Source organism: Paramormyrops kingsleyae, unplaced genomic scaffold, assembly GCF_048594095.1.
Source record: "Paramormyrops kingsleyae isolate MSU_618 unplaced genomic scaffold, PKINGS_0.4 ups39, whole genome shotgun sequence".
NCBI classification, from domain to species: domain Eukaryota; kingdom Metazoa; phylum Chordata; class Actinopteri; order Osteoglossiformes; family Mormyridae; genus Paramormyrops; species Paramormyrops kingsleyae.
The window spans coordinates 124,831-148,845 of record NW_027325977.1 but is presented as its reverse complement, the minus strand read 5'-3'; the positions used below and the strand labels follow the sequence as shown (position 1 = coordinate 148,845).

The following is a 24,015-nucleotide window of genomic DNA, read 5'->3' as shown; positions in this document are numbered from 1 at the left end:
AAAAGACGACACAATTTGAAGCTATTATATGGTATCAGGTGTAATATGCAGGTATGTGCGATTATAAATTGACTGTAACAGGAATAGATAGAACAAACGTTTATATGTACTGTCAATCCACAGGTTTGGTTTTCACATTGTTTACATGTTGAAGGATACAGCATATATTGTAAATGTCAAATTTCTTATATTGTTTCAGGAAGATGATTTTTCAGGAGTTATTAATTTGCCATCCAAACAAACAGAAAGTTTCCCAAAATGCAGTTATGCATTTTTTTAGATTAATTAATTAGCACTAACATGCTAAAATACTAAATCCAAACCAAAAGATAAAGGCTTCAGCCAAACCCAGGAACAGACAGATAAAATACTGAAAAAGTATCCAACACATTTCAATTACTGCTTATCCTGTACAGGGGGGTGGGAGCCTGGAGCCTGTCCCAGGGGGCACAGGGCGGGGGGCACAATGGATAGGATACTAGTTTATAGCAGAGTACATACTCACACACACAATCACACACTTAGGACAGGGGACACGATGGATAGGATACTAGTTTATAGCAGAGCACAAACTCACACACACAGACTCACACTAAGGACAGGGGACACGATGGATAGGATACTAGTTTATAGCAGAGCAAACACTCACACACACAATCACACACTAAGGACAGGGGACACGATGGATAGGATACTAGTTTATAGCAGAGCACACACTCACACACACAATCACACACTAAGGACAGGGGACACGATGGATAGGATACTAGTTTATAGCAGAGCACACACTCACACACACAATCACACAGTAAGGACAGGGGACACGATGGATAGGATACTAGTTTATAGCAGAGCACACACTCACACACACAATCACACACTAAGGACAGGGCACACGATGGATAGGATACTAGTTTATAGCAGAGCACACACTCACACACACAATCACACACTAAGGACAGGGGACACGATGGATAGGATACTAGTTTATAGCAGAGCACACACTCACACACACAATCACACACTAAGGACAGGGGGCACGATGGATAGGATACTAGTTTATAGCAGAGCACACACTCACACACACAATCACACACTAAGGACAGGGGACACGATGGATAGGATACTAGTTTATAGCAGAGCACAAACTCACACACACAATCACACACTAAGGACAGGGGACACGATGGATAGGATACTAGTTTATAGCAGAGCACACACTCACACACACACTCACACACTAAGGACAGGGGACACGATGGATAGGATACTAGTTTATAGCAGAGCACACACTTACACACACACTCACACACTAAGGACAGGGGACACGATGGATAGGATACTAGTTTATATCAGAGCACACAGTCACACACACAATCACACACTAAGGACAGGGGACACGATGGATAGGATACTAGTTTATATCAGAGCACACAGTCACACACACACTCACACACTAAGGGCAGGGGACACGATGGATAGGATACTAGTTTATAGCAGAGCACACAGTCACACACACAATCACACACTAAGGACAGGGGACACGATGGATAGGATACTAGTTTATAGCAGAGCACACACTCACACACACACAATCACACACTAAGGACAGGGGGCACGATGGATAGGATACTAGTTTATAGCAGAGCACACAGTCACACACACAATCACACACTAAGGACAGGGGACACGATGGATAGGATACTAGTTTATAGCAGAGCACAGACTCACACACACAATCACACACTAAGGACAGGGGACACGATGGATAGGATACTAGTTTATAGCAGAGCACACAGTCACACACACAATCACACACTAAGGACAGGGGACACGATGGATAGGATACTAGTTTATAGCAGAGCACAGACTCACACACACAATCACACACTAAGGACAGGGGGCACGATGGATAGGATACTAGTTTATAGCAGAGCACACACTCACACACACAATCACAAAGAAGCCCACAGCCTGAGACCTCACACCTCCCCACAATCACACAGACTGTTAGGATCTGTTTAAAGTCACATTTAATGTTACATGATAATGAATGATTATGAACTTCATTTTTAAGAACTGTGTTGGAATTTATGCTCATTTTAAGAATGTTACCTTCCAGTATTTATCTGATTCTGTGCCATTTACCTAAGCAGGTCTCCAGCCACTTCTGCTGTATAGGATTTCTGCATGAGACAATCCCTTAGTAATGCTTTAACCCTGATAAGGTCTCATCTGATAAGTGAACGTTTGACATTTTACTGGTTTATGTGGCGCCAGTAAGACTGTATGAATTGTACCCAACATACCTGAACAGTGTCAGCTAAAAGAGCCGACTTTCACAGCACCTGTGTCATTTTAATTTTTACTAATATTGCTTCCAAAATATACACACATGGATGCCTTTGTGTTTTCTTTTATTTTTGTATAATTTCTTGTGATGTCTTGGTCTCTCCATGTTTCCCCCTCACTTGACAAATTTTATCCCGGGGAAAACATATACGAAATACTTTTTAAATTTGACCAATGTGTATAATTGCATATTTTTTATTACGTTTATTTTTATTTTAGTTATTTCCAACTTCTGTACAAAAGATGAAATACACTAGGTTTAGTAAGATGCATTTCTCTGCTGCTTTTTGTGAATTGATAATAGCTGATTTTTAGTTGTTCATTCTGTATCACTCAGTTTAACTGAAAGTCCTAATAACTTACTAACACATGTCATGGGACCCTATTGTCAGTGTAATACTGTAATGACAATGCAGGGTAGTTAGTCTCAGTAAATGGACTCCGAGCCTGAGGGAATAAAATAATAATAATAATAATAATAATGTGTGTATATAGGGTGACTTGGTGTTTCAGTTGGCCGCACAGTGGCTTCACGCCCCCTTGGCTGTGGGTTCGACTCCCACTCCAGGCTCTGTGTGTGTGGAGTTTGCATGCTCTGCCCCGTGTCTGTATGGGTGTCCTCCAGGTGAACTGGTGTCTGTATGGGTGTGTTCTAGGTGAACTGGTGTCTGTATGGGTGTGTTCTAGGTGAACTGGTGTCTGTATGGGTGTCCTCCAGGTGAACTGGTGTCTGTATGGGTGTGTTCTAGGTGAACTAGTGTCTGTATGGGTGTGTTCTAGGTGAACTGGTGTCTGTATGGGTGTGTTCCAGGTGAACTGGTGTCTGTATGGGTGTGTTCTAGGTGAACTGGTGTCTGTATGGGTGTGTTCTAGGTGAACTGGTGTCTGTATGGGTGTCCTCCAGGTGAACTGGTGTCTGTATGGGTGTGTTCTAGGTGAACTGGTGTCTGTATGGGTGTGTTCTAGGTGAACTGGTGTCTGTATGGGTGTCCTCCAGGTGAACTGGTGTCTGTATGGGTGTGTTCTAGGTGAACTAGTGTCTGTATGGGTGTGTTCTAGGTGAACTGGTGTCTGTATGGGTGTGTTCCAGGTGAACTGGTGTCTGTATGGGTGTGTTCTAGGTGAACTGGTGTCTGTATGGGTGTGTTCTAGGTGAACTGGTGTCTGTATGGGTGTCCTCCAGGTGAACTGGTGTCTGTATGGGTGTGTTCTAGGTGAACTAGTGTCTGTATGGGTGTGTTCTAGGTGAACTGGTGTCTGTATGGGTGTGTTCCAGGTGAACTGGTGTCTGTATGGGTGTGTTCTAGGTGAACTGGTGTCTGTATGGGTGTGTTCCAGGTGAACTAGTGTCTGTAACTTGTCCCCAGTGTGTGATGATGTATGAGTGGCTGCTCTGTGATGGACTGGCATCCCATTCAGGGTGTCCCGTAGTGGGCATTATTGTCATACCATCCATATACAGGTATACAGTGGCATGCAATCCCCCCCCACACATACACAGTGGGGGGGGGGAGGGATTTAAGATCACTTAAAGAATCCTAATTTACAGGATTTACCTATTTCCCAGACCTTGAACAGCAGCTGAGACTATGAGCACATTTTGGTGATTTACTCAGATATGTGTATCACTAAACATGGCTTATTAACTACTCATAGATAAAATTATTCAGAGCCAGACGCTTGGTCACAGATGTCAGAAAAGAACAGGACATGTTCAATCTCCGTAAGCGAATCAAATCAATCAAAGCCATGACAGTGAACCTGGAGAGTTCAATCCAGATCCTTCAAATCTTACTATTAAAACTTTATTACCTGAAAATAGTTATCCAATTATTCTGTTCAAACAGCTTATATACTTAGGGCATGTCCTTCCTGCAGAAAATTAGATAGATAGATATCTTTATTGCCATTTGCACAGGTACAGGTCAGTACAAGTACATTGGAATTCTTGTGCATATCTCCCAGAGTCATTTTTACTAAATAGAGAGACAGAGGAGAAGAGAGTTTAAACATAAAATAATGTAATATAAAAAATATTAATAATAAAAGCAGCAAATGCACTAATTGCAGGACGGAGTAAGTGGATACACACTGTGTACAGATGCAGATACAGGATACAGATTGCCTGGCCTGGGTGGATGAGTGAATTATTTCACAGAAATAATATTAAGATAGTATATTGCACATAAAAGTGGAGTATTGCACATGTTTGTTAGGCTATTGCACTTAAAGAGTTATTTGACTAACTAAGAGGAAGACACAGAATGAGAGTGAGGTTGTAGTCCTCTGTTGTTTCTGATTGCCTCTTTGGAGTGCTAACTGTCCAGGTAATGTCCTTGGGGGAAGTGGGGGGGCTGTATTTCTTACCCACATTAATATCCTTAGCCAGCAGTCTAACTGTGGCTGGGAAAAAGCTGTTGTAGATCGTGCTGTAGGTGGTGATGCTCTCTGGCCTGTGGTGTCTTAGATTGTATCCTAAGTTCTTCCTCCTAAACAGGCAGAATGCTTGGCGATGTTGATCACTGAGTATACCCTGAGTATACCCTGAGCTTTCCTCCTACAGCGCTGAGTATATAATGTGTCCAAAGAGGGGAGGTCGGAGCCTATGATCCTCTCTGCAGCTTTTACAACTTGTTGCAGAGATTTCCTCTCAGCCTGTGTGGTATTTCCAAACCACACAGTGATGCCGATGATAAGGATACTTTCAGCGAGTCGTCCATAGGCCTGTGTGAGGGGCTGACGTCTGAGTCCTCTATAGGCCTGTGCGAGGGGCTGACGTCTGAGTCCTCTATAGGCCTGTGCGAGGGGCTGACGTCCGAGTCCTCCATAGGCCTGTGCGAGGGGCTGACGTCTGAGTCCTCCATAGGCCTGTGCGAGGGGCTGACGTCCGAGTCCTCCATAGGCCTGTGTGAGGGGCTGACGTCCGAGTCCTCTATAGACCTGTGTGAGGGGCTGACGTCTGAGTCCTCCATAGGCCTGTGTGAGGGGCTGACGTCTGAGTCCTCCATAGGCCTGTGTGAGGGGTTGACGTCTGAGTCCTCTATAGGCCTGTGTGAGGGGCTGACGTCTGAGTCCGGCCTTCTTCAGCAGCCTGATGAAGTACAGCCCCTGCTGTGCCTTCTTCACAGTCGCCTCAGTGTTTTTAGCCCAGCTTAGATTTCCAGAGATGTGAAGACCTAGAAACTTGTAATTGTCAGTCCGCTGTACATTAATCCCCTTGATGGTAAGAGGATGCAGGGGAGATGCCCTCCACCTGAAGTCCAGAATCAGTTCCTTGGTTTTATCTATGTTAAGCACAAGGTTGTTGTCCTCACCATAGACAATGATTCCGTTCACCAATTCCCTGTAAGACGACTCGTCTCCATTCTTGATGAGGCCAAGAATGGTTGTGTTATCCGCATAATTGATTATTATATTGTTGTCCTGATTTGAGACACAATCATATGTGTATAGTGAGAAGAGTTTTGGGCTGAGACAGCAGCCTTGAGGGCTTCCTGTGCTGACTGTGAGCTCAGCCGGGACCTTGTTTCCCATCCTCACCACCTGTGGTCTGTCTTTAAGGTCCAATATCCAGTTACAGGTGGGTGTTGGTACTCCCAGGTCTGCCAGCTTAGCAATCAGCTTCATTGGCCTGATTGTATTAAAAGCAGAACTGTAATCTAAGAAGAGCATGAGCACATATGCTTCGTTTGTGTCCAAGTGTTGCAGTGTGTAATGAAGTGCCAGAGCCACTGCATCATCCACTGATCTGTTTGGGCGGTAGGCAAACTGCAGAGGGTTAGCTGTGTCTGGGATGACAGAGTTAACAAACTGGTAGAGTTTGGGTAAAGTCTTGCGGAGATTACAGTGATTAAAATCAGATAAAACAACGAAAGCAGCGTCTGGGTGTGTGTTTTCATGTCCACTGATCATGATGTGAAGATCAAGAGTGTGCTGTCATCATTTGCAGAGGGAGGGATGTAAACAGCACACAGTATAACGCACTGCAGTTCTCTTTCTAAATAGAATGGTCGGCACTTTAAAGTAATATATTCCATGTCTTTAGAACAAGATTGGGAAATTACCATAGTGTCTGTACACCAGGATTGTTTTACGAAGATCGCTGTTCCTCCCCTGTGAGTTTTTCTTCACTCCATAGCATTGCGGTCAGCTCTGAAGACTGTGTATCCCACAGGAGTTATTGCTTCATCGGGGGTCCTCGGTCCGAGTCACGTTTCACAGAAACAAAGTACGGAACAGTTCTGAATATATCTCTGTGTAGCCATTCGACTGAGGAGATTGTCCATTTTGTTTTCTAGTGATTGAACGTTAGCAAAGAGTATAGCCGGGAGGGCTAGCCTTCCCTTGCTAACCAGGTGTTTGAGTCTCCACTCTGCGCCTCCCCGCCTGCTGCGCTTCCTTTTCGGCTTTCGGGAAAGCCCCCTGCTGCGGCCTGCCTCGGCGTCACTGCGGCATGTAGTTGTAGCTCTGGGAAGGAACTGAGCACGCTGAGATTAGTTTGTCCTCCTTGACTCAGTTTACCTAGCTGTGTTAAAGTTTCCAGATTGTACTTAAAATGAGCCGTTGCAACGTGAAATGAAAGAAATGTCTGACTCTGAGAGCTCCGTGACGTCGCACACAGGGGAGCGCCATCTTGAAAATTGCAACACAACTGTGTTCGTGGATGAAAAACTTAGGAAGAGCAGTTGGTCAGAAGTCCTGAAGGGAGCTGGAGCCCTTTCTATGTAAGAGTGTGGATCCGTCCTCCATTACTGCTTATCCTGTACAGGGGGGTGGGAGCCTGGATCCTGTCCCAGGGGGCACGATGGATAGGATACTAGTTTATAGCAGAGCACACACTCACACACACAGTCACACACTAAGGACAGGGGACACGATGGATAGGATACTAGTTTATAGCAGAGCACACACTCACACACACAATCACACACTAAGAACAGGGGACACGGTGGATAGGATACTAGTTTATAGCAGAGCACACACTCACACACACAATCACACACTAAGAACAGGGGACACGGTGGATAGGATACTAGTTTATAGCAGAGCACACACTCACACACACAATCACACACTAAGGACAGGGGACACGGTGGATAGGATACTAGTTTATAGCAGAGCACACACTCACACACACAATCACACACTAAGGACAGGGGGCACGATGGATAGGATACTAGTTTATAGCAGAGCACACACTCACACACACAATCACACACTAAGGACAGGGGACACGATGGATAGGATACTAGTTTATAGCAGAGCACACACTCACACACACAATCACACACTAAGGACAGGGGACACGATGGATAGGATACTAGTTTATAGCAGAGCACACACTCACACACACAATCACACACTAAGGACAGGGGACACGATGGATAGGATACTAGTTTATAGCAGAGCACACACTCACACACACAATCACACACTAAGGACAGGGGACACGGTGGATAGGATACTAGTTTATAGCAGAGCACACACTCACACACACAATCACACACTAAGGACAGGGGACACGATGGATAGGATACTAGTTTATAGCAGAGCACACACTCACACACACACAATCACACACTAAGGACAGGGGACACGATGGATAGGATACTAGTTTATAGCAGAGCACACACTCACACACACAATCACACACTAAGGACAGGGGACACGATGGATAGGATACTAGTTTATAGCAGAGCACACACTCACACACACAATCACACACTAAGGACAGGGGACACGATGGATAGGATACTAGTTTATAGCAGAGCACACACTCACACACACAATCACACACTAAGGACAGGGGACACGATGGATAGGATACTAGTTTATAGCAGAGAACACACTCACACACACAATCACACACTAAGGACAGGGGACACGATGGATAGGATACTAGTTTATAGCAGAGCACACACTCACACACACAATCACACACTAAGGACAGGGGACACGATGGATAGGATACTAGTTTATAGCAGAGAACACACTCACACACACAATCACACACTAAGGGCAGGGGACACGATGGATAGGATACTAGTTTATAGCAGAGAACACACTCACACACACAATCACACACTAAGGGCAGGGGACACGATGGATAGGATACTAGTTTATAGCAGAGAACACACTCACACACACAATCACACACTAAGGGCAGGGGACACGATGGATAGGATACTAGTTTATAGCAGAGCACACACTCACACACACAATCACACACTAAGGGCAGGGGACACGATGGATAGGATACTAGTTTATAGCAGAGAACACACTCACACACACAATCACACACTAAGGACAGGGGACACGATGGATAGGATACTAGTTTATAGCAGAGCACACACTCACACACACAATCACACACTAAGGACAGGGGACACGATGGATAGGATACTAGTTTATAGCAGAGAACACACTCACACACACAATCACACACTAAGGACAGGGGACACGATGGATAGGATACTAGTTTATAGCAGAGCACACACTCACACACACAATCACACACGCTGTACATGTTTTCTGCATGAGACAATCCCTTAGTAATGCTTTAACCCTGATAAGGTCTCATCTGATAAGTGAACGTTTGACATTTTACTGGTTTATGTGGCGCCAGTAAGACTGTATGAATTGTACCCAACATACCTGAACAGTGTCAGCTAAAAGAGCCGACTTTCACAGCACCTGTGTCATTTTAATTTTTACTAATATTGCTTCCAAAATATACACACATGGATGCCTTTGTGTTTTCTTTTATTTTTGTATAATTTCTTGTGATGTCTTGGTCTCTCCATGTTTCCCCCTCACTTGACAAATTTTATCCCTGGGAAAACATATACGAAATACTTTTTAAATTTGACCAATGTGTATAATTGCATATTTTTTATTACGTTTATTTTTATGTTAGTTATTTCCAACTTCTGTACAAAAGATGAAATACACTAGGTTTAGTAAGATGCATTTCTCTGCTGCTTTTTGTGAATTGATAATAGCTGATTTTTAGTTGTTCATTCTGTATCACTCAGTTTAACTGAAAGTCCTAATAACTTACTAACACATGTCATGGGACCCTATTGTCAGTGTAATACTGTAATGACAATGCAGGGTAGTTAGTCTCAGTAAATGGACTCCGAGCCTGAGGGAATAAAATAATAATAATAATAATAATAATAATAATAATAATAATGTGTGTATATAGGGTGGCATGGTGTTTCAGTTGGCCACACAGTGGCTTCACACCCCCCGGACTGTGGGTTCGACTCCCACTCCAGGCTCTGTGTGTGTGGAGTTTGCATGCTCTGCCCGTGTCTGTATGGGTGTCCTCCAGGTGAACTGGTGTCTGTATGGGTGTGTTCTAGGTGAACTGGTGTCTGTATGGGTGTCCTCCAGGTGAACTGGTGTCTGTAACTTGTCCCCAGTGTGTGATGATGTGTGAGTGGCTGCTCTGTGATGGACTGGCATCCCATCGAGGGTGTCCCCAAGTGGGCATTATTGTCATACCATCCATATATACAGTGGCAAGAAATAACATCCTCCCATACAGAGGGCTCTTATACACTATATGCAGTGTAATGAGTATGTAAGTATTAGGGGTGGCACGGTTCACAAAACCCATGGTTCGGTTTGTATCACGGTTTTAGGGTCACGGTTTTCGGTTCTGTACGGTTCTTGTTATTTTTTCTTTTAATCTTTAACACTCCAGAAATGTACTTCAGCATATGATATATAGCTTAATTATCCACAATTTAGGATACAGTATTAAAAAAGTTATATCATGTAATCATGCATAAACTGAATTTGACTTGACTTAAAGCACATTATTAAAATTATTAAACATTATTAATCCCAGAACAGTAATAAAATAAAAGTCTTGCCTTAACATAAATGCTAAAAGAATAGATCGCTGTAATCGCTATTACAGTTGGGTATGGGCACGCGGTCTTATTTAGAAAACATACAAAAAGAGACGCATATAATGTTTAATCATTCGTTTTGTATTTGTCAGGTCCACGGGGTTAATTTAATTGGGGATAGTTAAAATGATAGATCACCTATCTTGATTAAGCCTGATTCTGTTCGTTATATATATATATATATATATATATATATATATATATATATATATAAAACGTGAAAAAAATTGGTATTAATTATATTGAATGTTCTTGAGTAATCGATAAAATCAATTTCTGTGTATGTACAAGACATCAATCTGTAATAGTGCAAAATATGTCCAGTTGATATGTCTAGTATGATCATCTGGCAATAGCTTGTAGGTCTGTGTGGTCAGACACTGTGCAATAAACAGAATTTTTAGGAACATGGCAAATGTTCACATTGCAGCATGGAAGCAGGCTCACTGTTACAACGCTGACCGGGGAAGCAGAGGCGAGGAGACCTAGGATCGGGGGAATGCGGGGTTTAATAAGCAAAAGGAACACAGACGAGCGGTAAAGCAGAATTACAATATAAGGACCGGACTGGAGAAAGAAACGGAAACGAGGACTAAATACAATGGAGTAATGACAAATTTGACAACAATAAGGAACAGCTGGTAAACACGGGGAATCCACACGTGGCACACGGAAAGAGCGGACAATCGAGGCATGACACTCACTGGAGTGCTTTGTCACAGATAACTTAATTTTCTTTAACAAAGTGCCTAACCGCACATTAAATAAAGTCACACAACAAAGGCGCACAACAGTGTTTAGATGTTGTGCTATCGGTTGGCTGAAATTTAAACGTTTTCTTCAGAGACAGGGTGGTAACGCCGAAAACACGAGCTAAACGCAGCAAACGAAAGGCTACCGGAAATTACTTAGCTGGCTGAACTTTTACCGGAACTACGTCACACCGCTCTGTGCATATAGCCTATTCTTTCGCGCGAAAGGGAAACACACTGACGTCACATACGGGGCACGAGGCTACATTGCGCATGTCATGAACCGTCGAACCGTGCGACGCATGCATGCTCCGAACCGAGACAAGCAAACCGAACGGTTCGGTTTTTTTTCATGAACCGTGCCATCCCTAGTAAGTATACATACAACAGCAGAATGGGCTGCAATAAATATAGTGTATTGAATAAATATGTAGATAAATAATAATAAGTTAAAGTGGTCAGTGCCATTCGGGGGTTGGTCTGGCTCAGAACCTGCTTTTCTGTGTCTTTACATCCCACATTTCCTGAAAAATTGGGATATTTCCTAAAACGCAATAAAACAATAATCTGTGATATTTTTGTTCACATGAATCTTTATTTAATTGACAAAAGTACAAAGAACATATTTTAATAAGTTTTACCACCTTAATTGTATTTCATAAGTATATGCAAAGTTAGAATTTTCCCAGATAATTATTGTATTGCTATTATTTTTTTAACTTGTACAGTGCTTTGTGACTTTTGTCTATGAAAAGCAATGTATAAATAAAGTTTTCCTACTTACTTATTCCTGATTTTATTTATTTTTCATTTATTTATTTCAATGATGTTGCACATACACTACATTGCCAAAAGGACTTTGACACCTGCCTTTATATACACATGAACTTTAATGACATCCCATTCTTAATACATAGGCTTTAATATGGAGTTGGCTCACCCTTTGCAGCTATAACAGCTTCAACTCTTCTGGTAAAGCTGTCCACAAGGTTTAGGAGTGTGTTTATGGGAATTGTTGACCATTCTTCCAGGAGAGTATTTGTGGGGTCAGGCACTGATGTTGGATGAGAAGGCCTGACTCACAGTCTCTGCTCTAATTCATCCCAAAGGTGCTCTATCGGGTTGAGGTCAGGGCTCTGTGCCGGCCAGTCAAGTTCCTCTACACCAGACTTGCTCAACCATGTCCTTATGGACCTTGCTTTGTGCACTGGTGTGCAGTCGTGTTGGAACTGGAAGGGGCCATCCCCAAACTGTTCTCCCAAACGTGGGAGCATGAAATTGTCCAAAATGGCTTTGAATGCTGCAGCATTAAGGGTTCCTTTCACTGGAACTAAGGAGCCAAGCCCAACCCCTGAAAAACAACCCCACATCATAATCCCTCCTTCAACAATACTTTACACTTGGCGCATTGTACTTAGGCAAGTACCGTTCTCCTGGCAGCCACCAAACCCAGACTCGTCCATCGGATTGCCAGACAAAGAAGCGTCACTCCAGAGAACAAATCTCCACTGCTCTAGAGTCCAGTGGTGGCGTGCTTTACACTACTGCATCCGACACTTTGCATTGCACTTGGTGATGTAAGGCTTGGATGCAGCTGCTCAGCCATGGAAACCCATTCCATGAAGTTCTCTATGCACTGTTCTTGAGCTAATCTGAAGGCTACATGAAGTTTGGAGGTCAGTACTGTAGCTAATGACACTGCAGACAGTTGGTGACTTCTGCACACTGTGCGCCTCAGCATGCGTTGTCCCCCCTCTGTGATTTTACGTGGCCTACCACTTTATCGCTGAGTTGCAGTTGTTACCAATTGCTTCCACTTGGTTATAATGCCACTAACACTTGTGTCGGAGTTTACTATCTCCGTACCTGAGTGGAGTCTTATGGCTGACGCATGTTCCCTGGTCTGTGGATCCAAATAATCAAATAATAATAATAATAATAATAATAATTGATACTTTTATTAATCCCAGTGGGGAAATTCTTTTTACGCCTCCCTCAACTTGCTCTTTGTAGAGTAAGCTGTCTGTGAAGGGCAGCCACCCGTAGCTGACAATGTAATGACCATCTTCAGTCTTTTGTTACTTAAGTTTCATTATTATCTATTTATTTTTGTTACAACAGAATGAGCAATAATCATGAAAGAAATAAAACAGCATTTCCCATCTATCCATACAAAATTAAGAAACATGGTTGTATTAGGATGAATTTGCGGACGACTACGTTGCCTAGAATTAATCATTGTCCTCCTGTTACTGTCATACAGGTGATTGAAGTATTGATTGATTCTGATCGTGTATGGACTGATCATCCTGAGATTCAGAAACGTCGTCCATGATTTACCTGTAATATTATTGTATTAAGGATTAACTGCATAAGCATGGTTTTTTTTCTCCTGTGATCACTTATATAACTTGTTTTCCCACAAATGACTGGTTTAAGAGTATCCTTATCTTATGTGAAAGAATCCTTGTTCTGGGATGCTTACCCTATTCAAGGACTCTTACCATGTTTCCCCGGGTTTTGGAGGGGTTTGCTGAGGGCAGGGAAAGGTGTTGCTCAATATGTTCTGTACACCACTGGTCAGTGTATGAGACACCTGAGTTATCTTCATGGGAAGGGAAAGCACTGCTCAAGGATACTCGTCTAATTATTTTGGGAACTGCACCTAGTGGTCAGTGTGTGTAGAACGCTTACCCCCATCCTTAGGAGGAGGGGGGATACATTGATTATAGAAACTTGTTTTATCACTTTCGATTGAAGCTGCACGCGGCATTACTCGGACAAAATTGGAAATTTGAGAACGCATTGCCTGAGGGGAGGGGTGAGCCTGGCCAGCTCGTCCCCTGCCCGCACGCAGCACCCAAATTAGTACAGTATAAAGGAAGGGGGAGATCTCAGTACTGACTGGAGCTCAGCCGTGGGATACAGCGCACATCGCCCGCACTTTCTCGGGACTCACGTGTTGGTCTCCTGCCAGGACTGAAACGGGCTCCCCAGTCTAAGAGTGAAGGTAGGCGATGATGGCACGTCCGAGTGTGAATAGCTTTGCAGTGTCAATGTGTTGATTCAATCAATTATCACAATAACCATAATATCAATTTGCACTTTCTATACTGTATATGCATGTTTCATTGTCACTTTTTGTATACCTATAATCTCTTGTATTCTTTAATGAATATATATATATAAATTCAAATTCAATTTTTTTTTGTCACATACACAGTCATATACAATACGATATGCAGTGAAATGCTTGGATTATATATATATATATAATCCAATTATATAATATATAATACATATATATATAAAATTATTGGATATCACTTGTGACGGGATTATTTTGCATTGCCTTTGATCCAATATTTTGGTATTGATTTTAATGCAAGGTTATTTTGTATTACTTGTAATAAATAGTTTTTAAAAGCGAACGTAAGTGTGCCTGTTTGTTCCTTCGAGAACCCTATATCCCCCTCACATCGTCTTAAAACAACGGTCAAAGAAAAACCGTGAAACCCCACTCCTGAAAGCCACTATACCTCCCTCCCCTCCCCTCCCCTCCCGTATGAGCGCGTAAACCTCTTTAAGTGACAGACATCCCTTTAAGCTCAAAGTCAAGTGCGATTACATATATGCAGTTAGGAGCCATTTAGCTCCTACAACTTCATTGTGGAATATTTAATAGCAAGGAAATTTCATGAATGGACTTCTTGCTCAGGTGGCATCAATGCATCATATCATGGCACCACGCTTGAATTCAGTGTGCTCCTGAGAGCGATCCTTTCTTTCGCAAATGTTTGTAGAAGCAGTCTGCATGCATAGGTGCTTGATTTTATACACCTGTGGCTATGGAAGTGATTGGAACACCTGAATTTAATGATTTGGAGGGGTGTCCCAATACTTTTGGCAATATACTGTATGTGGATGTCATACAACAGTGGAATCGGATTGCTTTAAGTCTTGCTCGTGTAACCTGGTATTGTATGTATTTTATTTTTTCAAATATGATTTAAATTAGCTTATATTAAAAGTAAACAGTCAATAAACAAAAATGTTAAAAATAACCATACAGAATGATCATACTGGTTCATATTGGACATTCACATTTTTATAACTGAGATAATTCAACGTTAACTAAGAATGAGCTAAAAAAAATGATTTTATTTCATCAGCAGTGGATGTGTTTTTATATCTACTACACTGTTGCAAGGTTTATCCACTGCTGATGAAATAAAATCATTTTACTGTATCCATATATGTGCAATAAGACAATACATAGCCTACATGGGTTAATAACTGTAAGACAATATAAGACACATCTAGTAAAGTGCTTAGAGCAGGGGACCGTCTACGACAGTGCACACATCTCAGATCTGGTACTCCTGTAAATCGATATATTGTACATTATAGCACAGTGCACTGTTCAAATCACACTTTGAAGGACATGTCTGTCTCGAAACACAGAGGGATCTATCTAAAGCAGCCGTAGGGCGGCGACAAATGTGAAAAGTGAATCATGAGTAAGACTGTGTGATAATGATTTATGTGTGTTATTGATTTAAGTGTCACTGTAGAACTGCGTTTTATGTGTGCAAGTATAACGCAAAATGTGCGTCATGACAGAATTAGGTGGCGGCGGGAGCTTGCCCCTTTTCTCTTATTGTTACTCGTTAATTATTAAGTCGCATGGATAATATCCCCAACAATCCTACACCGGGCCACTGAGTCCGTGTCCATTTCTGTTTAGACCGCTTCCGCGTTTGATACGCAGCATTTACTGTTTGTAAATGAAAGTGAAAGTATTTTAATGCTGGACTCCCCATTTTGTCAAGAAACACGGATAAGCTTCTGTATTACGAGGTAAGATTTTAGTCAACAGATGCAACTTATAATAAAAAAAAAAACTAGGTTTGGGACCGCGGTTGTTAGCCTCATATTCGATATTCAGTTTTCTGGCTTTAATAACTTTTAACGGAAGTAAGGTGGGACGTTTTTAATGACAGAATTGTGATGTCCAGTACACAGACAACGATGCATACCGATTATTTCTTCGTTTCAAACCATTACGTGATTTGAGCAAAATCGTGTTAATAGCTAATATAATAGGTCCTTTAAACTGTATTGATATGGTGGTTTAGCATTTTGGGCTCACGGCGACTGTTGCACACCCCTTTGTTTCCCAGATTGCCTTACGTACGAATTTTTTTTATTAATTTTTGAATGTTCAAATGTATCCGTATAATGTGCAATGGGACAATAAATGAAGCAGTTAATAACTTTAAAACTAGACAAGACAGGCACATCTAATGAAGTGTGCTTTGATCAGTGGACTACAGGGAACAATGCATACCCCTTGGATTTTCAGATTATTTTTGTCTGTAATAGTTATTAATTATTATATTGCATCCACTTAAAGTGCAATGGGGCAACACACTAAGGCAGGGGTGCCCAACTCCAGCCCTGGAGGGCCGGAGCCCTGCACATTTTTGGGTTTCCCCTCATTTAACACACCTGATTTAACTCCTTGTGCTAATTACCACACAGCTCTTGAGCTGAATCATTCATGGTGAAACAGGGAAAGAACTAAACTACACAGGGCTCCGGCCCTCCAGGACCAGGAGTTGGGCACCCCTGCACTAAGGGGTTAATAGCTCTGAAACCAAATGAGACAGGTATGTCCTATGAAGTATGCCTTGATCAGGGGAACCTGGGGGACAATGTACACCCCTTGGATTTTCAGGATCACTTTCTCTCTAACAGTTATTAATTATTACATTTTATCCACATTACATGCCATTGCTCTATTTCATACATATTGACAGCTAATTGATAACACAAATTAATCCATAAAAAAGTCAGTGCTGACATTCAAAAACTAATTAAAATTCGTACGTAAGGCAATCTGGGAAACATAGGGGTATACAACAGTCGCCATGAGCCCAAAATGCTGAATATCGAATATGAGGCTATACAGTATATATCAGAGCAGATGCTCTAGTCTATACTGTTTCTCAAACCAGTCCTGGGAGACCCCAGACATACGTGTGTGTGTGTGTGTGTGTATACTGTATATGCTGCATTCCATTTGCCTCGGGATCCGATTTTCGAATTCCGAGATTACATCACATCCGCTAAAAACTCGGGAAAACCGAGTCGGATTCCATTTGCTACAGAAGTAGCAATACCATGGATTCATATGAAAAAGCAAGATTTTTTGCTTAGCCGGACAACTTGTCGGATTTATGGTACCACAGTTTAAATGGCCTTTATCTTCGTCCACTTACAATTAGTCCGAACTACGTTAATCCGACAAATAATCTGACTAATTATGAAATCCAATTCAAGCCCGGTTAATTGGTAGCCATTGTTAGTAATATCACTTGATAACACATTACGCGCGGTGCTTGACGTATAAAACTCCGTAGCAACACGTCCACAGATAAGTTGGACGGTATAGTGTGTGCGACCGATTTAATGAGCCACAAATGAAAAGTAGTGCTTAAACAGGATAAAACTACAACTTTCCCTTATGTTGATAAAGGACGCAGCCATCTTGGATTCTGAACTCGGGATCTTCTGCGTTATCCGAGATATTTCTCGGATCTCCGAGAAACGGGAGTGCGCATGTCGTCACTTCTGGCTTCAAAACTTGGAATCCGACTAGGAATCCGAGTTCCGAGGGCAAATGGAATGTAGCAATATATATATATTAGGGCTGTCAAAATTAACGGGTTAACGCGGATTAATCCATCATCATGATTAATCTGATTAAAATTTTTACGCAATTAACCCATCTGCAGTGCAGAATGACTCAAAATCCCTGAAATGTCTCTGTCAACCCATTTTTGGCAGTTTTGGTGCATTCCATTTGCCCTAGGAACTCGTATTCCGAGTCGGATTCGGAGTTTTGAAGCTGGAAGTGACGACATGCGCACTCCCGTTTCTCGGCAATCTGAGAAATATCTCGGAGCAGCACAGAGGATCCCGAGTTCAGAATCCAAGATGGCTGCGCCTTTTATTAACAGAAGGGAAAGTTGTAGTTTTATACTGTTTAAGCACTACTTCTCATTTGTGGCTCATTAAATCGGTCGCACACACTATACCATCCAATTTATCTGTGGACGTGTTGCTACAGATTTTTATACGTAAAGCACCACACGTTTTTTCAAATGATATTGCTAACAATGGCAATTAACCGGGCTAGAATTGGATTTTATGATTAGTCGGATTATTTGTCGGATTTAAGGTAGTTTGGGCTAATTGTAAGTGAACGAAGATAAAGACCATTTAAACTGAGGTACAGTAAAACTCAGTCCAGTACAGTCGTCGGCTTGTAACTCGTCAATGTGCACAAGTCGACGCTCAAGCAAAAGTCCCGATTTTTCCTAATGATGTTTCCATTAAAATTCCTTGTGTAAATTGCCGCTTGTGAGTCGTTAAATTCCCTTAGTCGTCACCTAAATCCCGGTCCCGAACAACACAAATGAATGGATTTTCCTACCTGTAAGTCGACACCCCAATTGCTGCATTCCCGCCGCCTGCTTGTCACCACGGCAATGTAGAAACGGGGAATCCCCACCTATCGAAACTAGTCGCTCCCTGGTCTTAAGTCTCGCGTGTATAGTGCGGTGTAGTAGAGGTATGGTGTTATATTTACTAGTGCTGTAGACCAATTTTTTGTGGTCTCGGTCTTGTCTTGGTCTCGACCCTATTTGGTCTCGGTCTTGTCTTGGTCTCGGACATAGCGGTCTCGATGGGATGGGGAAAAAAAAAAAGAGAAAACAGCACATCCTCACAGAACAGTATCATTATTCATTACGCACCTCAATTCAAATGCAACCAGTCAGATGCATCTACTTTAAAAAACGTTACATTGTATACATTTTCTCAATAGACACAGTGCTTCACAGTCCACACACTTCATACACATCGCATGATAGCGAAGTCGGCAAAGAAATGTTCCAAAACGTCACCAAGCGTCACGATGTCACATGGTACAAAATCCTCGCGAGAGCAAGACGACTTGAGACAGACCGTGCAGCACAAACTGGAACCACCTCCGTGACGACACAACTTTGCCCTTATTGGCTGAAGATTTTAGTCACACGCATGACGTTTGTATCCCAGGAAGTTCCAATGCGTTATCTGCTATTTCTCCCGAAAAGCACATGAAGCAGTGAGAACTGGTTTCAGTTCATTTACTGGTAAAATAAAGTTTAAATAAATTACATAAATGCTCTAACAGTACACGTAAGTTAGTGATTTATTTATTGTTAGTTACTGTAATGTTGTGCTTTATTTGTTTAATCGTCAGACATACCCATCAGAAAGACATACCTATCAGACATACCCATCAGAAAGACATGCCAATGAGACATGCCGATCAGAAAGACATACCGATCAGACATGCCGATCAGAAAGACATACCGATCAGACATATCAATCAGACATACCTATCAGAAAAACATACCAATCAGAAAGACATACCGATGAGACATGCCCATCAGAAAGACATACCCATCAGAAAGACATGCCCATCAGACATACTTATCAGAAAGACATACCCATGAGACATACCCATCAGACAGACCCATCAGACATGCCCATCAGACAGACATACCCATCAGACAGACATACCCATCAGACAGACATACCAATCAGAAAGACATACCCATCAGACAGACATACCCATCAGAAAGACAGACCCACCAGACAGACCCATCAGAAAGACATAACAATCAGAAAGACATACCGATCGTCCAATCTGTGAAGAAGGCATGCAGGTGATATTTGTATAGATTTATCTACACCCTTCTGCCAGTGCTGCCATTGCAGTCAGGTTTCACAGACTACGAGGAGTAGAAGTTGTCTGACTTGGCTGCAGTCAGTTTATACTCCACCCCTGCAGCCGCCGGCAGATCGCGCTCCACGTTGCGTCAGCTGCAGTCGAACGCACCCATTGCTTCTTTAAGGGAGGATGGGCAAACGTCGTCGGTGATTGGCTGTTGTGCTGGCGTTCAGTAAACCTCTGCTCGATAGGCCATCGAGTTGTCTGTCTCAGCGCATTCTCTAAAACGGAGCAAATTTGGTTGATCGAGTTTTATAGTCTGTGTGTATCATCGTGATCGTCCTTATTTTTTATCGATAAAAAATCGAGATCGTTTTATCTCCCAGCACTAATAGCATAGTTATAATTCAATTAAATTAGGTATTTCACATTCATTAGAAAGCACGGTCTTGGAGGTGCAAGTCAATCTGGAGGCTCATTCTCTTCAATTCAAAGCAGAGGATCATCACATAGCGGTATTCATAGCTTACCCGAGGCCTCTCTCCCTGGTACTTAATATGAACATCTTTCTGGTACATCCCATCTCTTTCCCTTGACGAGGTCTGATAAAATGGTTATAGGAGAGGATTGCTGAGAATATTATTTTCCATCAGGCCTCGTAACTATGACAAATCTGGGAGATTTTAAATGAGAGACATATGGACATATGGACAATATAATTGAAAAGATAACATGAATTTGATTTAACGAGTAATGACACTTTACAGCAATGCCTTTTTTCTCTACAGTTGATCTGAGTAATGTGATGTCGATTCTAGCCCTAGTCTGTTTTCGGTCTTGGTCTTGGTCTCGGCCAGTCTTGGTCTTGGTCTCGCCTTAGTGTGTCTTGGTCTTGGTCTTGGTACCCTCAAGTCTCGGCAGTGTCTTGGTCTTGATACCCTCCGGTCTCGGCAATGTCTTGGTCTCGGTTTAGGCGGTCTTGACTACAACATATATTTATTAGTCCGCAAAACGGCGAGATAGACATAAGTCGCCGAAGTGTCGACTTTATAAGTCGGCAAAACGGCGAGTTATATTTACCAGTCGACAAAACGGCGAGATACACCTAAGTCGACACTTTGGCGACTTATGTCTATCTCGTCAATTCTCTAAATCGTCACTTTTAAGCTGGTCCCGCGAGTGTCGACTTAGACCGGTTTTACTGTACCTTAAATCCGACAAGTTGTCCAGCTAAGCAAAAAATCTTGCTTTTTGATATGGGTCCATGGTATTGCTACTTCTGTGGCAGATGGAATGCATCCGACTCGTGTTCACGATGTTCAGTAAACATGTTAAGTGCATATATATTCCCTTTTTTCTTGAGTCTGTTTGCTCATGCAAAATGAAATGCGATTAATATAGATTAAAAATGAATGATATTTAATCGTTATTAATCGAAATTAATCCACAGCAACCCTGTGATTAATCTGATTAAAAAATTTTATCGTTTGACAGCACTAATATATATATACAGTGTATGTGTATATATATATATATATATATATATATATATATATATATATATATACACAAACACACACACACATATATACAGGTGAAACTGAAAAAATTTGAATATCATGCAAAAGTTAATTTATTTCAGTAATTCATCTTAAAAGGTGAAACAAATATATGATATAGACTCATTACATGCAAAGCGAGATATTTCAAGCCTGTATTTATTATAATTTTGATGATTATGGCTTACAGATCATGAAAACCCCAAATCCAAAAGCTCAGAAAATTTGAATATTGTGAAAAGGTTCAATATTGTAGGCTCAGAGTGTCACACTCTAATCAGCTAATTAATCCAAAACACCTGCAAAGGTTTCTTGAGCCTTTAAATGGTCTCTCAGTCTGGTTCAGTAGAATTCACAATCATGGGGAAGACTGCTGACTTGACAGATGTCCAAAAGACAGTCATCTTTTCAGATGAAAGTAAAATTTGCATATCATTTGGAAATCAAGGTCCCAGAGTCTGGAGGAAGAGGGGAGAGGCACAGAATCCACGTTGCTTGAAGTACAGTGTGAAGTTTCCACAGTCAGGGATGATTTGGGGTGCCGTGTCATCTGCTGGTGTTGGTCCACTGTGTTTTCTGAAGTCCACAGTCAACGCAGCCATCTACCAGAAAATCTTGGAGCACTTCATGCTTCCTTCTGCTGACAAGCTTTATGGAGATGCTGATTTCATTTTCCAGCAGGACTTGGCACCTGCCCACACTGCCAAAGGTACCAAAAGCTGGTTCAATGAAAATGGTGTTAATGTGCTTGATTGGCCAGCAAACTCGCCTGACCTGAACCTTGTCAAGAGGAAGATGAGACACCAGATCCAACAATGCAGATGACCTGAAGGCTGCTATCAAAGCAACCTGGGCTTCCATTACACCTCAGCAGTGCCACAGGCTGATCGCCTCCATGCCACGCCGCATTGAGGCAGTAATTCATGCAAAAGGAGGCCCAACCAAGTATTGAGTGCATAGGAATGAACATACTTTTCAGAAGCCTGACATTTCTGTTTAAAATATCCTTTTTTTATTGATCTTATGTGATATTCTAATTTTATGAGACAGTGAATTTTGGGTTTTATTATCTGTAAGCTATAATTAGCGAAATTCCAAGAAATAAAGGCTTGAAATATTTCACTCTATGTGTAATGAATCTGTAAAATATGAATTTCACTTTCTGAAAAATAAATATTGAGCTTTTGCACGATATTCAAATTTTTCGAGTTTCACCTGTATCCTCCTGAGACCCAAGGAAAAAAGTGTCCTTCAATTTTAGGTTATTTGTCTTTGGAGGAAATCTTACAATTTAAATTTGTTCAAGTTTATTTTTAATTTCACAGCATGTCCTCTTTAGTGTACAACAGGAATAAATATGTTTCCTAACATCAGTGAAAAGAGAGATGCAAAAATAAAATGTCCACTACAATGGACATAAATGAATGGGTGGGGTCTCAGGAGGGTATAGTGGCCACACCCGTTGCATGTAATAGCTGCTAGATATTATGCATATATGTTACTATTTACGCTTCCTGTTCATAGAGGCCCCAGCATCAGTCATCTGGTCTAGATTGGCACAAAAATGGAGGGAGCTGCTTCTGAAATGACCCCCCCTGTGGCGTGTAAAACAAAGAGAACTGAGAGGTAAGACAGAACCTGTGTGTTTGTACTGCTTTACACACGGTCATAAAAAATAAACGTTCCAGCATTCTTGAAAGAGAGAGTAATCAGTCTTAATTCAGTTCCTTGAGATTTGACTGATTCAGGTCCGTAGGGTAGATGATTTGTGTTAACTGAAAGGGCAACATATGTCTATAGCAAAGGCATTGCAGCGGGAAGTTGTATGATAAACTGTTAACACATTTCAAAATAGTCATCAACGTAGAATATTTATTGTGCAAATCTGCAATTATAGAAAAAATATGAAAACATTTCAAGTAACTTCCCTGGTTTTATCTTATATTAAAAACACAGGTTGGTTTTGTAAACTGTATAGGTAAGCAGAAAACAAGACACAGAACTAGACTAGTATCATAACTCCATCTATATTAATATGTACGACCATCTCTCCCATAAAGGTCCTGCCAGGCAGAGTCCTGCACGGGTTCGGGTACCCAACGGGTGACCCACAAATTTTGAAGAAACGGGTGAAAAATATTCTACTGTGTCGGATAAGGGTTTGGGTCGGGTCGGACGCAGGAGAGCTAAATTGTGGTTTTCAAAACATCATGTGCCAACAAAAAATACCCTAGGGATATATTTTAGTGACAAAATCCTTGCATTCAAGATGATAAAATGTAAAATCCACATCAATTTATGCCTGAACGGCCATTCCTGGAAATCTCTCCCACTTTAATTTTCAAAAAACAGGTAACACTTTACAATACTGGTCAACAAATAAGCATATATTAATAAATGCACTAATGCCAAAGTAACCATGAGTTAATGCATTTATTAACTATGTACACATCAGGAAATCCTGAAGTATACACCTTAACACCCAATGAAGTCATCCAAGATTAAGCATTACTAAATGTCTTTCTTACCTACTAACACATTTCTGACCAAATTAATTAATTAATAGAATATTGTCTATTGCTCTGTTGTTTTACCTAAATACGGTGGTGGTGGCCTAGTGGTAGGATACTCACCGCTGGACT

The 24,015-nt window shown here is 41.6% G+C and overlaps 1 protein-coding gene across 1 annotated transcript in view; it reads left to right on the top strand.

The window, feature by feature from the left end:
* The first annotated feature begins 15,828 nt into the window (after positions 1-15,828).
* Positions 15,829-24,015, top strand: part of LOC140586327 (NLR family CARD domain-containing protein 3-like) — a 93,615-nt gene continuing 85,428 nt past the window's right edge. The window contains exons 1-3 of the mRNA XM_072708130.1: positions 15,829-15,886; positions 21,822-22,082; positions 22,898-22,999. Coding sequence (XP_072564231.1) covers positions 22,938-22,999 — 62 coding nt within the window. The 5' untranslated portion in view covers positions 15,829-15,886; positions 21,822-22,082; positions 22,898-22,937. The remainder of the gene's footprint in view (positions 15,887-21,821; positions 22,083-22,897; positions 23,000-24,015) is intronic.